Source organism: Colossoma macropomum, unplaced genomic scaffold (genome assembly GCF_904425465.1).
Source record: "Colossoma macropomum unplaced genomic scaffold, Colossoma_macropomum, whole genome shotgun sequence".
NCBI classification, from domain to species: Eukaryota; Metazoa; Chordata; class Actinopteri; order Characiformes; family Serrasalmidae; genus Colossoma; species Colossoma macropomum.
This window is the reverse complement of record NW_023494787.1, coordinates 30,175,174-30,191,603: the sequence shown is the minus strand read 5'-3', so window position 1 is coordinate 30,191,603 and position 16,430 is coordinate 30,175,174. Positions and strand designations below refer to the sequence as shown.

At 38.7% G+C, this 16,430-nt stretch overlaps 1 protein-coding gene across 1 annotated transcript; it reads left to right on the top strand.

Moving 5' to 3' along the window:
* The first annotated feature begins 533 nt into the window (after nt 1-533).
* Nucleotides 534-6,817, top strand: ubald1b (UBA-like domain containing 1b). The gene is made up of 3 exons (XM_036566831.1): nt 534-771; nt 1,242-1,295; nt 5,683-6,817. Exons 1-3 carry the CDS (start codon nt 604-606, stop codon nt 5,980-5,982), a joined length of 522 nt encoding a protein of 173 aa, XP_036422724.1. The 5' UTR covers nt 534-603; the 3' UTR covers nt 5,983-6,817.
* The last annotated feature ends 9,613 nt before the right edge of the window (nt 6,818-16,430 follow it).

Here is a 16,430-nt window from a genome sequence, read left to right as displayed (position 1 = left end):
AGGGAACAATTTATTGAATTAATACATACATACATACATACAGCCCTCTTTAAAACAAAAAAAATATTAAAAGCATGTTATGTACATTCTTTAAAGCATGTATGTAAAGATTTTTGTGTAGTTATGTACATCCCCCTAGCAAATTTATTCATGTATGTGTACACTGTCATATGTATATTTTTTTTAGATGTATATGATGTTGTGTAGTGTGTTTTGCTTAAAAAAAATCATCCAACACTCAAACAATACCTGCTCTGTGGCGGTCCTGTCGGGGTCCTGACCGTTGAAGAACAGGGTGAAAGGGGACTAATAAAGTATGCAGAGAAACAGTCTGTAATTGTAAAACTACAAAGTGCAGCTATATAGTAAGTGGAGCTGATAAAATGGACAATGAGAGTAGAAACAATGCTTTAATGCTATGGCTGATCGGTGTACACCCACAGGCACCCCCACTCGGTCGTAAATACGTACTGACTGTCAGGTCAGGTTTTTGGTGCTTCCACGCTCCACGCGTTACCGGCTGCACCGCCGCGACTTGTCCGGCAGTGGGCGCCGTGGACACTGACGTACAGGGCTGAACATTTTAGTCACGGCTAGTAGGGTATGAGCGACTACGCGGAGTTTGACGGAGTCCGAGGAGAAACGTTAACACAGATTGATAGAATGGACGAACTAAAGCATCAAGTTATGATAAACCAGTTTGTTCTGATAGCTGGATGCGCGTCAGATCAGGCCAAACAGCTTCTACAGGCGGCGCACTGGCAGTTCGAGGTAGGAGAGCAGCAGTTTGTTTACTAACACACACACACTAATGCTAATGCTGCACTGCCGGAGCCGCTTAGTGTGGCATGTCAGAAAACTATGTAGCGTTACTGTATTATCAGCCTGATACCTACACCTCATTACTTGTTCACAGGCTCACTTGTATATGTTAAATGTCTTCTTAAACTCTTATACTTCGGGAGGAAGAAGAAGGGAAAAGTGCGAGCGTGTCTCACACATTTTATGAGTTACTTAAAAGAGCTAACTTGGACTGTTCAGTAACCCGATGGGCTAAACATTGTCCACACTGAAGGGCAGATGAAGAAGTTGCTTTATCGCCATGTTAAAGTTCAATGGAGTTGTCTTATTGATTGAAATAAATGGTGACACTGACCAGGCTATTTAACCCTATATACACGCCATGTCTTTGCATTAATTAGACTAATGCGCTTTCCCTTTCTCCCTTCTTCGTGTTACAGACTGCCCTCAGCGCCTTCTTTCAGGAAGCTAACATTCCCTACAGCCATCAAATGGTGAGTTTAAACTGTAATATCATCTGAAATGGCTCTCCTCTCCGTGTGACTGACTTCCGCCATGTTGTGCGAGTCCACGAGTCGGATAAAAATAAACATATATCTTCGCCTCACTTTATTCTCTTCTTCTGGTCGACGTTCAGACTAAGACTGCAGCACAGTTGGCGGTGTTTTCTTGTGTTTAGGGACCAGACCGCGGTAAGCCTGGCTGTTAAAACCTTTAACAAGTTCATTTTTTTGTAAACGTGTCCCAAGTCATGGGGGAGGGTGATTCCAGGAAAAAGAGAGAACAGCCACAGCAACGGCTCTGTTTACCACCGTCATCACACACAGCCTTACATTCAGCCACCACACCGAGCCTGGCCCACAGCCCAAACACGAAAAACCCCGTAAACGGCTTATCAGACCATTCTTTTAGCTCCCTACTTGCTAATGGTGTTTAAGCTGCTTCTGTCATGAACTCTAGTACTATTTAATGGGGTAAATATAAACAGTAGTGGTATGGACCATATAAAACATGGTTACTTTTCACTAGTACCCGAAACACAATATAATGTTTGTCTCTCACCTAAAAATATAGGTCAGCATATCTTAGCAGTATGTGTTTAATTTGTTACCTAGATTTTTTCGGTTCGCTTACAGAGATAATAAAAAGCAGGAAACTGTCTGACAGTGTTTATTGTGGCTCAGATGGAGCAAACAATGAACTGTTTGACATCAAACCACTTTGAATGACTTATCTTACTTCTCAGTGCTGGACTTATGTAGAAAATTTGAAAATTTCATCCCTCAAGTAACTCAAATAGACTTACTTATTTATCACACTGTATGGCAGACTGTTGTCTATAAAAAAGGGACAAAAGTATGTGACATAGCTGAAAACAGTAATAGCAGCTGTCTTAAAGCTCAACTTTGAGTACACTTTGCCCATATATGATGATAATTGTTGGGCAATAGCTTCCATTGCTACGTAGTAGCTATGGTGCAAACTAAAGAATCAAAGAAGCAAACACCTAACATGGCTGATCGACTACATTTGGGGCATGTACATGTACAAGATGTGCCGATATGGCAATATCTGATATTTTTCATGTACATATGTGTGTGTGTATATATATATATATATATATATATATATATGTGTGTGTGTGTATATGTGTATATATATGTATATGTGTATATATATGTATATGTATATGTGTATATATATGTATATGTATATGTATGTATATATATATATATATATATAATTTCTTTTTGTAAATGGAGTGAAATTAATAAAATGCGGACATTCTAGCACAATAGCCTAGCGCTGCCCAAACATCCTGCTCTTCTGGGGTACAATAAATGTATAATCAAATATAGGTTTGAAAAACCAGTAAAATCTTCACTTCAGTCTGATGCCAATAATTGTTTTTGAAGCTACGCTATGTAAGATTTGGGGTTTTGGAGACCTCTCTGGTGGAAATATGTAATTACATGCAATGTGTGGAAGAACCTTTTGTAATGTGGGTTGCGCTTTGGACCCCCTTCCCTGACTGGATACTTTTCTCTTCAGTGCGTTTTATGCATGATATAAGATTTGCGTGTTAACTGCGTTAACTGTATGTCATTGTTTTGAACAACCCGTATAAAATTCATGCAAATTAAAGGTGAATTGCAGTGATGGTTCAAAATTTCTACATAATTCAGGAATCGAGAATTAAGCAAAGTCATTGAGAGTACTTCAATGTCAAATAGTTAATTTTAGAGAAACTTGCCAACTCAGATTTCTTCACAAGGGCAGGGTTAGAAACCAGGTGTCTTGATGTTTGCTACTTAAATGTATCCCATCATATTTTCTATCCAAAACAACCAGTGCAGCCACACGTGTCTTCTGAGTTTTTATATGTTATGTTAATAATGGTAAAATGGTGGTAAATCCAAAAAGAAAAGGTTTTCTTTGGGGACTGTTTTGCCTTGTAATGCCCTGCATGTACCTCTCCAGGGGGGACATTTTTAAAATGGAGAAATTCAAAATAAATAAATAAATACAATTAAAAAAAGTAGGCCAAAAACATCTCACAACTGTAACAAGCATCATTTCACAATGTCTGTGACATCATGCAATGCATTTGTTACCATTTCATGTAACAGCTTTCAGTGAGGTAGCTTTTAGAGGTATGAAATGCATTGGACATCTGGTTCCCATCACCACGGAACAATTCTGACTCAGCAGGTTTCTCTAGAACATTGGATTTAACATCAAACCAGTCTGAATGACTTTGTTTACAGCTTAAGCATTTAATTATGCAGAATAAAAAAAGTGGAATTCACCTTTAAGCAAATACTTACTCTCATTTCTGTAAGTCGGTTATGCGTGGTTAATGTTTACAATACTGTGTAAAGTTCCCTTTGGTCTGATTTTAAGAGAGGAAAACGGTACAAAACAGTCCAGTTAAAAAGAGCTATGTGAGGTTTGTAAGACATTCTTTTAGAATAGAGTAGCAGTACTCTGAAAGCCACTTAATGTAAACTGAAATATCATCGGCTACAGTGATATATTTGGGAAAATATAGTGGTAGTGAATCGTATCTATATTGTCCAGCGCTACTTTATTGTATTCAGTTCAAGGCTCCATCCTCGTCTCAATACAATGAAATCATTTTTGTGGTTGATTGGACTGAGTGGGCTGACGTGTTTATGCAAGGAAGTCGTGAGAATATTTGGGGGATGGTGCAGAGCTATAACTGTTCAGGGTTTCCTGGACATGCCTGAGATGACCCAGCATGGGACAGGAAGCAAGCAGAAGCCCTCTGACCACAGTGGCCAGTGGAAATCTGCTGAAAGAATGATTCCTGTGACTTGTGACTAGAAGGTAGAGTCTAGTCTCGAGTAGAGCAGTGTGTGCAAGCTGGAGCCAGTCATACAGAGACACTTTTACAGAATTAGAGTAATTAAGTGGTCTTATATGTTATAATCAAGGCAGTTACTCTTTAAATTGACATTTTGATCCACAGCTTTACATGTGTATATATGTGTTTGTATATGTTTGCAGTTAGCAGTGGCTTCCAGTTCTTGCTACATAGCACCCCACATCTGTGGAAGTCTTTATTTGTAGTGCCCTACAAACCAGCTTTATTTCTTTGCTTCTTTTGCACTGATTCCAAGTGAAACAGACATGTCTTAAAAAACCATAGCAAAAGTGTACATCATAAGTAACACGACAGTTGGCAAAAAAATGTAAGTTACATAATTTTCCCTTCACCCCAGATGTAGTGTATCAGTCAGTATGTAGGCTGATGCCATATACATATGAACACCAGTACATAAACATTTATGAAATGTAGAAATTGGATTAGCACTATGGAGAAATGTAATATATATTTTAAGAGCCTTACAAATGGAGTGAAATTATTAAAATGCAGACATTTTAGCACAGAAGTACAGCATTACCTAAATGTGCCACTCTTCCAGAGAAAATAAATACATCATCAAATATTTAAATATCGATCAAATCTAACAATCTGTTTGATGCTGATTTTGTTTAAAAGGGTCTACATTTTTCTTGTATTTTACTGTTTTCCTTGAGGTCCAGTTATAATGTTTGTTTGGTTTTATGTACAAAAAACAGTCATAATTCATTTTTACATCATTGTCTTGCAACCTCTCTTTATCCCTAAGAATTAAATAACCTGTTTTTGTGACTGTGCCTTGAAGATTCATACATGTAAATTTAACTGAGCTGACTGGCTGCCCTATATTGAGCATCATTAAAAATCAGCCTGGGCTGAAACAGTCCTTATAACTTGTGAATGGTGGAGCTAAACTGTTGTGGGCTGAATAGGCAGATCTATGCATCACAAAAACAATTTATCCCAAGTAGCCCGTTTTTGCTGCTTAGTTTCCATATATGGACTGTGGGAACTAGGGAGTGAATAGTATGTTTTGAAACTAGCAATGTTTACATACTATATTAAACTCTTTATTTAAAAAAACAACAAAAAAAGTAAATTTGGTTTTCCAAGGTCTGAGACCTTTAAGCAAATATCTGCCAATACTGTTATGTTTCCAATTTTATTGTTTTGTTTGACATTTGCTTTTTTTTTAGTCTTGTACTGGAGCTCAGAGGCTAATGTAGCTAACAAGTAATGGAAGCTTATACTTTCTTTATAGCTTATTTTTTTATGGTTTTGGAGACCTCTCTGGTGGAAATGTGTAATTACATGCAATGTGCAGAAGAACATTTTGTATTGTGGGTTGTGCTTTGGGCTCCTTATTTGAGCGAATGAGTCTTATGATTGAAAGCATGTTGAAAGAGAATTCAAAGAGAAAAAGTTGGTGAAGTTGATTGTGCATCCATTATTGTGTGTTACACCTTACATCCATATATCATCTCTTACAACAGATGTGCACACCTGCTAACACCCCAGCAACGCCTCCCAACTTCCCAGATGCTCTAGCCATGTTCTCCCGTCTGCGAGCCTCTGAAAGTTTTGGCAGCAGTAGCAGCCCTATCGCATCCATGGCTACCTCCCCACCTTCTTACGTCAACTGGGCCATGGGCCCCGCAGCTGCCGCCGGGCAGCAGGGCCTATGGACGGCCGCTCAGCTCCCTTCACAGGCGGCCACACCAAACTGGCCAGCGGCCGTCACCCAGCAGGCCTCCTCCGAGCAACCCAGCCTGGCTATGGAGGCAGAGAGATGAGGAGCTGCTCCCATTGGCCCACGGACCACACAGGAGGAGGAGCGCCGTCTGCTCTGTTGATGAATCTGACTGTGCAATACAGCCTGGAGGAGGATTAAGATGGATCGGTGAGGACTGAACACTGAAAGACTGGAAAACGTGGAGGATGGGCATTTGGGAGATGCATGCTCATTCTTGAGACCGAATGCAAGACTAGAGACTCTACCTTTTTTCCTTTTCTTTTCTTTTCCTCTTTCCCCTAGTGGTTTCAAAGTGATGTACTGTGTATTGGGAGATTATCTCAAGATGCATAGCAGGATTACTTTCTTTCTTATTTCTTCTCAGAGGAGCTCAGTCAACAAGGAGTCTTTTTTTCTAGTGTCTGCACTGCAATGTATTCGATTTACTCTTCTGCTTTTGATTTTTTTGATTAATCAGAATCACTGTCTGTATAAGAGCTGTAGCTAAAAGGACCTTTAATGTTGAAATTGGACTGGATGGGACAAAGGACAGCTTGATTTAGTGTTGCAAATGAAAAAAAAAGAACAAACACATAATTTGGTCAGGCAACAGTCCTTTTGAAGTTGGTTCTTAATGTTTTCTTTTTTTGTTAAGAATGACTACATGTATCAAGATCAGTTCAATCAGCCTTTTTATGTGCATAGAAGAAAGGAAAAATTTCCGGCCAAGAAATTTTCTACATGATGTTATTTATTTTCTTAAGATTTTTTGTGGCATATCTGCAGTTGATGGAAGTCAATAGCAAATATGTGTTTGCTTTATATTGAACCCCCTTCTGATTGTTTGTTTTTCTCTTCCACAAATTTAATTTAATAAATTGCAAATGGTCAGTCCAGAGATCCTCGATTTATTTATTTTAACAAATATGAATATGCAGTTCTGTGCAGGCATTTTAGGCACCTGAAAAAATATAAAAAAGCTGTTTATCCTAAGTTAAGTGCTTAAGTGCTTTTATTTGTGCTCAGAAGAATATTAATATGAGTGAATAGACATAAAATTTATACAAAACGTAGAGATTTTTAAATATTTAAGTACTTTCCTCATGCAAGGCTGGTATTATTTGTGGTTGTCATGCAATACCTAGTTTGGTTGATCACTGCTTCGTTACATGAAATCAGGTGTGCAGCTGAATAAACTTGGACAATAATGTTCAATGTTAATAATGATGAACTAAATGATAAGTATATTCTGCACAGATCACATGTAACACTGTTCAGATTAAGCAGTTCTCTGCACTCCTTTAGTTGGAAACCAAGTATTGTCAAACTGGCATGTTGGCACTCTTCTTCTGAACAAGCTATGTGTATTATACTCTCTACCGGGGGGGTTATTCAACAAAGCGAGATAATAAAAGCCGCACTTATTTAAATTAACCTTGCTTAGTCTAGCCAGACAGTTGACTCCAGGCTCAGTGGCTTCCAGTAATAAAATCCAGGTGTGATCTGTTCCCACTAAATCAAACCAGGATTCAGTAGGCTCATGCACCTGCACGTGATATTTAAGCAGCCCTGAGAATCGAGTGCAGATAAAGTGATAGCTAAAAAAAAGCAAGAACAAATGAAAAAAACAAAGTTTATGATTATTATTTCAAACATTCATAGATATTTAGTTTGTTTTAGGCAAGCAAATGATACTTAATACAAATAATAATTACTTAATACCTAAACATTTGAATCCTAGTTTAAAACACTATGAAAGATTATAAATTTTGAAATAACTCATAGAAACAGCATGTAGAAACACTTGACAAGTGAATGTGAACTCCAGAGTGGTACAGTGTAAATCCAGATAAAAATCAAATGAATATTACACTTCATATTACATCTGACCAAAAGGAAGTCTCCTGTTACTGCCTGTGGTGGGGAGGTGGGGGGCACCTGTAATGGACCTGACTCCAGAAAAGAAGCAGCACTCATCAGAAATGGAGGTGCCCCAACATTTCAGAAACAACAACAAAAAAAGCGCTAAAAAGTTACGTGAAGGACAATAAAAGAAGAATAGTTTTCATAATATCAACACAAATTTAAATTGTTGCAATGTTTTATAGACTGCTGCTGTTGGAATTTGTGCGTCAGGGAGAAATCTGGAGCTAAACTTCTAACCAACTCAAAAGACTTCAACTACATTTTTGAAAACAATAAATTCTTGTAGCTTTTTTCTACTTCAATGTTTGTATTAATTCTAATGTTATATAGTGTTTTTGCAATCAAAAACACACTTAGTGACAAAATAAATGGCCTTAAACAATTTGCTTAGGTGCATAATACTTTTGCTCAGTGCTATATAACTGTATTTAAAACTTCTTCCAAGGAAGCTGTGAATTACATGGTGGTGAGTTTAGCTAGAGGATTGGGGTGTTTTTTAAATAAACATATGTTTACCAATTGTTTTTGAACTACACTCCAAATGTCCATCACTACAGGATTCTATGGCTTCAGTGCTTTAGTCTCCAGAGTATATGTGGTAAAACTGGATAATGAGGCCAGCTGCAGGATGTGATGCAATTCACAATCACCAGGAAATTCTGCTCTGAATTCCTATTCCTTTCATTATTATGACTAATAAAAACACTGAGAGATCTGGAATGTGTTTATGCCAAAATCCCAGGGCTACAGACAAAGTCAAAACATGCTAGAGCGTTCTTACTTCCTTCTAGCTCTTTTTGTTTTTATCATGACTGCCTGTTTTTCTGGGCTGGTGATTTTTTCTTTTGGGCCTTTTGTTCAAATACATGTGTTTTTAAAGTCTGAATTTGCCCCCGTCATTCAACCTCAGTGATTCTATTTGGCTTTGCACATGTGTGTTTTGTGTTCTTTAAACAATGTCACCTCTCATTTGTTTCAGCCTCTAGTTAGTCAGGTATTGATGCGTCATTCAAAAAAATTACAGACTGTTCCATTGAGCTCAAGTATAAACATGTACAAAGGTGTACACCTATTGAAATCCTTTTCTCAAACACAGCTCATTTCAAGGGAGGAACAGTTTCGATATGATTGAGGTTTTACTAGACCAGAACTAGGCCAAAGCAACCAGCCAGGGCCTGCTATGACTCATATCTTTTATCTCATTATATTTTATCTCAAAGTAACAGCAATCATAAGACCACTGAAGACACTAACCATAATACAAATATCACATTTGTGGCTGTGTGTAAAAGGCCTTGATCATTAAAACAGCCTCACCCAAGACTTGACCTTATTTCACCAGAAGAACTGCAGAAGACGTGTATCTCCTGGGGCTTGTCCCTCAGATCCTTCCCCCGCTCTTGTAGCCTCCATGTGGGCTTGTTTCTGCATTTTGCTGGGTGTGATATGAATACCAGGTGGTTTTGAATGAATAGTGGAGCTGCCTGCCCGAAGCATTTTCAGGACATAATACAGAGATGAATTAGCAACTGTATGGTCTACACCATTTTATATCACTTTTCCAATATATTTGTGTTTTTCTCTCCATTCATGACTCAGAAATCATGCGAGATATACGCTATTAGCATGGAAGAATCAATAAGACTTTTCATTTCTCAACACTTACGTTACTATCAGCATGTAATAGGTAATGATGTAGCACATAGTGGTTTAAATGCAACCCCAAATCAAATCAGCAGGGGTATGAGGTTGCATGCATGGTCTAAACAGGAAGCAGCCAAACTGAAAACCAGACACAACAAAAACCTCTCTCATGTCTGTGGAAACATGAGACGTTATGATGCAAATCCATCACAGAGTCAACAAGCCTGTGTTCTACCCTCTGAAAGTCCTTCTACAAGCATTGCGAGTCAAAACATGGTCACTTGGTCACTTGGTACTAGAGTACTTCTAAAGTTTTTATCAGCTGTTTTTTAAAATCTTGGTGTAAGTAACAACTTCTTGACAGCTTCACATCCTTTCAGACCCACAGCGTTGAGTTGTCTTCTCACTGTGGAAGGATGGACAGAAACACAGTTTTTTTCAGATCTGAAGCAAAAATTGAGACTTTCTCCTCTCCAAGACGAAAGCTTTAAATACTGTTTATCTGATGGTGACAGGTTTGGTGGTCTGCTAGGTCTTGCATGGTTGTCACAAGTTCCATTTTCTCTAAATCTTTTAATCACTGAATTTCAGTATTTTGAAAACTTTTAATTGTCTGATTGTTTCTTCCTTAGACTCTCCCCTTCCTTGTTTGAGTGGATTATTTTATATCTAATCTCCTCTACTGAAATGAATGACCCTGACTTTTGTACAGTACTGTATGCAGGTCTATTTATTTTCCCTCTGCAGTTGCAGTGTTGCAAGTCTCTTACAGACTCTAAAATGCATATGAATTTTCTTATTAGATTTCCTTTTAATATTCTCAGTCCTGTAACCTAAGCTTTGGCAATATTAATTTAGCTTTATTTGGCATGCCAATAAAGCCGTTTGATTTGAATCGAGAGAGAGAGCGTTTCCACAGGGACTGTCTCTAGCTGTTGTCTTTGTTACATAACAGTGGCTGTGGCTCTTCTCCACAGTGGCCCGCTCCCCCATTACTGACCCCCTCCTCACTGCTAGAACACAATGTTCTGATGTAACTAAACAGATGTGCCATGACAGAGGCGTGAGATTTCCTATTGTTACAGTGCCCCCGTCCTCGCAGCCCCCCTCCACCCCTCCATACGCCTGCACATAAAAAAAAATCTCATCGGAACCTACTCAGAGACTAGATGTGTTTTTAAACTGTTACACATATGGTGGTTGTAAGAGGAAGGGGAGCATAGCATCAACAGATTTATGTAACCAACAGGGCTTTTGGCAAAAAACAGGCATGCTTCCAATCTCTTTTTCCCAGAGAGAGAAAGATACTGTTTTGGAAAACAGTGAGCCAAGATGAGAAGGAATTGATGGTGGCATTACCAAATGCCAAGCATTATATTTATCACAACCGTTATTTCTGATCCTAGCAACCAGTTTGTGGGTAAGACATCACCTACAAGCAAAGGATTTACAAGAGAGGGCAGTGAAATATTCACAAGTGCAATTTCCATTGCAGTGTTTATGCGTATACATATACACAGATGAACCAAAACATTGCTTAATATGTGATTGGTCCTCCGCTCCAACCCACCCAGTCATGAACTCTACAAAACCTCTGAAAGTGCCCTTTGGTATCTGGCATGAAGACATTAGCAGCAGTTACTTTAAGTCCTGTAATTTGTGAAATGGAACCACCGCAGATTGGACTTGTTGTTCCAGCACATCCCATAGGAGGCCAGGGCAACACCTTAAACTCTTTGTGTTCCTCAAACCATTCCTGAACAATGTGTGCAGTGTGGCAAGGTGCCTTATCCTGCTGAAAGAGGACACTGCCATCAGGGAATTCCAGTGGCATTAAGATGTACCTGGTCCGCAATGATGTTTAGGAAGGTGGCATGTGTCAAAATGATGTCCACTTGAATGCACACACCCAGAACACTGCCCAGAGCATCACACTCCTTCCACTGGCTTGTCTTCTTCCCACAGTGCATCCTGGTGCCATCACTTCCACAATTAAACCACACATACTTACCCAGCCATCCATGTGATGTAAAAGAAAGTGGGACTCATTGGACTAGGCAACTTTCTTCCATTGCTCAAAGGTCCAGTTCCGAAGGTCATGTGGCCATTGTAGGTGCTTTCATCAGTTGGGACAGGGGTTAGCGTCAGCACTCTGACTCCAGATGGACCAGATGGGAAAGGCTTGGTTGCCTTCGCGCATTGATGAGCCTTGGGAGCCCAACACCATGTCCCTACTCTGACCACTGTCGGTAGTTACTTACCGTTGCTGACCACAACCCTTGCTGTTTCAACTCTGTCATTTGGCAATAATGATTTGGCACTTGTCAAAGTCGCTCAGATCTACAAGCCTGACCATTTCTTCTAAAACCAGCACGTCGACTACAAGAACCAAATGTTGCTTTCTGTATAATACAATCTAGACCTTTACATGCACTGTTGTTATGAGATATTCAACATTATCTGTGAGTGGTCATAATGTTTTGGCTCATTGGCGTACCTGGCATATTGTTTTCAGGGGACTTCAGTTTTTCTAAGAAATGTATAGGGATTTTTTCCACACTTCCAAAGTTCAGTCTTAGAAGATGATGAAGCATATAGCTGGACAATTTAACACAATGGTACAAAATTGTCTGTAGGATACAATTCTGAAGTCTTCCACTGACATTACAGTAAGGTCTGTAATGTTACTATTTTCATTTTCTGCTTGTAATGTGACTATTTTCATTTTCAACAATAAAAATAAAGAGGAACTTTTAAAATTCTGCCTTGTTATTTCAAGCTCACCATTCATATTGAACCAAATTTGTAAACTTTACCATGTTAAGGCCTTAATAAAAATATATATATATTTTTTTTTCCATCTACTGATCTGAAGCTTTTGCACAAACTTATGGCGTTGATGCCAGCTTTCGCACATGCTGTGACTAAAGCAAAAGAGAGAGATACCAAATACTAAGAAATTCATGTAAACATTCAAAGATTCTTCTTTTCACTTAAATTGTTATTCTGATAACATCATTTCTCATGAAAAACTTTGTATACCTGAACATTTGCCAACAATTGTATAAGACATGAATGCAGGTCTTTGTTCTGCCTTGGACGTGCTTTCCAAAGCTCATCTTCTTATTCTTTTTTATCTTCTTACCCTTTTACTAGAACAATGAGATAAGGACGGAGGCTGTTACTTAACAAAGCAAAACTTTTCCAGTGAATTACTAGTTTATGTACACTATTGCTTTGTCTATGCAACACTCAGAAGGTCACTGGGTCAAAAACCAAACAGAAAACAACAGAACAAACATGATCGGTATAATGTAGAGAATCAGTTTGTCAATTTAAGTCTTCTGTTTCCCCATTTCCCATAGCCATCTGCATGTAGTGTTCTATAATCATGAGTTAATGCGCACTGGTTGTGCAAACTGCAGACATCTCTGACTGTGCTTGTCTGTGCTTCATCTCCGTTTGTGCTTGCATGTGCTTGATCTCTGCGCTACGTCTCTGTCTGTGCTTGAGCATGATGATAAACAGAAATTTTTTTATGTTATGCCTTGAAGGGGAATTCCACAGGTTTTCAAAATTTCTACATAATTCAGTCATTGAAATGTAAACAAAGTCATTCAAGTAGTTTGATGTGAAATGGCGTACTGTACAGAAATTTACCCACTCAGATTTCTTTACAGTAATGGTGATAGTAACCAGAGGTCACACTTTTTTACAATGCAGTAAAGCCCTTTTATTTACTATCCAAAACCATGTTTTTTCATGTAATGTTGATGATTGTGCCCTGTGATGGACTAGCGACCTGTCCAGGGTGTATCCTGCCTTCCACCCAATGACTGATGGGATAGGCTCCAGCTCCCCCGTGACCCAGAAGGATAAGCGGCTTAGAAGATGACATGAGAAAATGAACATTATTTCTGTGAGTGGTCATTTAATGTATTGACTCATTGACGTACATTGTGTATGTGTGTGTGTTGATGATGGTAAAATAGAGGCAAAAAATGTATATTTTTGGGGGACTATTTTACCTTACACTGCCTTTGACACCTTTTTTACACTTGCATTTTAAAAAGTACTTTTAGGTCAAGATCTTATGTCAGAAGTATTGTAAATTAAAGTCTCAGGCACCAGGCAGCATAAGTGTAACCATTTCTTGTAATAGCTTTCTGTGAGCTTGCCTTTAGAGACATCGATCTCTTCAAACATCTGCTTTCTATCACAACTTTTGTAAACAATTTTGACTCGGTAAGTTTCTCTAGAACTAATCATTTCTCATCAAACCAATCTGATCGGGTTTTTTGTACAGAAATTTTGAAAAGTCAGTGTAATTCCGTACCACACAAGGGCATCCAAACACGCTAAGAGTTACGGCTTCTTCCTCCCAGTCCAGCTCCCCTCCTCTGTCACCAAAAATGATTACCGTGAGATCATCTTGCAGGCTGTCTCAATAGCGAATGAGACAAAAGAAGCTGCTCCAAATACAAATGTTGAAACAGTTCAGCAATCCTATATAGATGTCTGTGTAGTGTTGTTTGAAGTTACTTGGTTAGGGATGTTGTTAAGAAACTGGTTCTTTCTGTGAATTAATCAGTGTAAAATTGTGTCATTATCTATATTAGGGCCACAATTAAGATTTAGGGGGCCTGGCTGCTGCGGGCCTGCCCTGCTCCCTGGGCCCCACTGTGATTGCTTACACTGCCTGCCCATCAGTAGCGCTTTAAAACCTAAGCTCCCATGAGGTTTCTTGCCATATACATCCACACATTATTGACATCACTAAAGTATGGGCTTGGAGCAGGACCACAGGGCTAAAAGGGACAGGCCAAAAGAATTCCCGACTTTTCTGTCTCCATCTGCTGTAGGCGTAGTGCCCCCCAGTGGCATACTGAAAAACAACCATAAAGATGAATCACCTGTCTCATCGCCAAACTCGGACTCTTTCCATGTTTCCTGCAGGAAATCGAACAGGTTTTAATGGTTCTCTAGCCTTTGTCAGATAATTATGTATAACAATTATTATGTATAACAGCCTGTGATAAATATCAACCAGACAACTCTTGCTGACTTCTTCTTTCCACTCTTTTCATCAATGAAAACCCAATGTTTAAATCTACCAATTTCTCTACCATTCTCATTGTTTTACCTTTATAGGTTGTGTCTGCTCTTGAACATTATAGAGTGGGAACAGTAATGTGGCTAAACATTATATAAAAATAAGCCTCTTTCTGCAGGCCTTGATTTAGATATTTTAAATTGATGTAATCAAATAAAATATATATATTCCCCAAAACTTTGTCATTGGACTAACTTGGACACTGTTGACTCTGTGTGTGTGAAATGTTGAGCTGCTAGAGAGCAACGGGGGTAAAAGGGGAGGGGTGAAAACAATGCACTCCTCTCCACAGAGATGACTGTGCCTGAGATAAAACGGACAGCACAACTGCAGCTTTATTTATATCAAAAAATTATGTATAACTCCCACAATAAACATATTTCATTTACATACAGCAAAACACTTATAAATGTTGGCTAGCTTACTCACCTATGAAAACAAAAATCCAATTCTCTTTTGTTTTTGCAAATCATTTCTGTCTGTATTTCAAAAACTGACAGTCCTCCAGTATAGAAGATTGCATTTTATGGCATATGCGAGAAAGGTTAAAAGATAAGAACTAGCAATATTATAAAAGTGATAACTGTGCAGCAAAATGAAAGTGGAAGTAGGGAGATGGCATGTTGCTCTTTTATGCCATAGTTAATGCAAGGCCCATATTAACTCAGTTTCTGAGATTGTGGACCCTGATCTATGATTATATTTCATATTCCATATTCTCATGAAGTAAATGGGTGAGTTGCCGATCCAATATCGGTATCTACTCTTACTCATTTCATCAAAATGACAAACATGTTTTATATAAGCCTGTATTATTTTAGCTAAGGCAAGGATTTACATACATACATGCATACATCATCTAAACCTGGGTCGCGGTGGGGTGCTGGAGCCTATCCCAGCTGTCATTGGGCGGAAGGCAGGATACACCCTGGACAGGTCGCCAGTCTATCACAGGGCAGACAGACAGACAGACACACACAGTCATACCTAGGGGCAATTTAGCATGTCCAATCAGCCTGACTGCATGTTTTTTGAACTGTGGGAGGCTACCCACTGCGCCACCATGCCGCCCCTGGCAAGGATTTAGTTCTATCTTATTTTCTTCACAGGAGCGGATGATATGTTGTGAGTTTTTAGACCATGATGCAGAAGTAGTTTGTTTTGTCTATGCAAAACTCATTAGGTCACTGGGTCACGAAGAAAACAGGAAACAACAGAGCAAACATGATCAGGATAATGCAGAGAATGAAGTCTTATTTCCCCATTTCCCATAGCCATCTGCGTGTAATGTTCTATAATCATGTGGCAGAGCAAAAACATGCTTTTACATGCCAAAACTGAAGTCCACTTATCTTCTTTCCTTCCTTTTGTCAAGTGGAAGAGAGTAATTATAATGACTAGGGCCTTACTTACTGTTTTCTTGTACTCAAATTGCAGACTCAGAAAAAACAGAACAGAATAAACGGAACAGCCGCTCTTCGGCTTGCCTGTAGTCATTTTATTGCAACCTTTTTATTGCAAACTTTTTTCTGTGTAAACAATAATATCATATGACTGCCAGGAATTGTTGTTTGAAAAGTGACGTTATAACAGTTTATGGTTGTGTTAACCTCAATATCCTTTCCTTGTAATCAGATAAGCATACATTTCACAACCATGACAGGCCATATAATTATATATTATTACAGTGATTATTATATATTATTACAACCCTTTCTGACTGTTATTACATAACACCACACATACACACACATGATTTACATTTCTCAGTGTGAGCTGTCCTGCCCTTGCCATCTCTTTTCATAACGTCTCTTCTTGAGTATCAC

What these genes read in the sequence shown, in the direction of transcription:
- ubald1b (XM_036566831.1), top strand. Translation starts at nt 604, where the DNA reads ATGAGCGACTACGCGGAGTTTGACGGAGTCCGAGGAGAAACGTTAACA. An exon ending in CGGCGCACTGGCAGTTCGAG is followed by an intron (nt 772 to 1,241) that starts GTAGGAGAGCAG and finishes TTCGTGTTACAG; the next exon opens with ACTGCCCTCAGCGCCTTCTT. An exon ending in TTCCCTACAGCCATCAAATG is followed by an intron (nt 1,296 to 5,682) that starts GTGAGTTTAAAC and finishes CTCTTACAACAG; the next exon opens with ATGTGCACACCTGCTAACAC.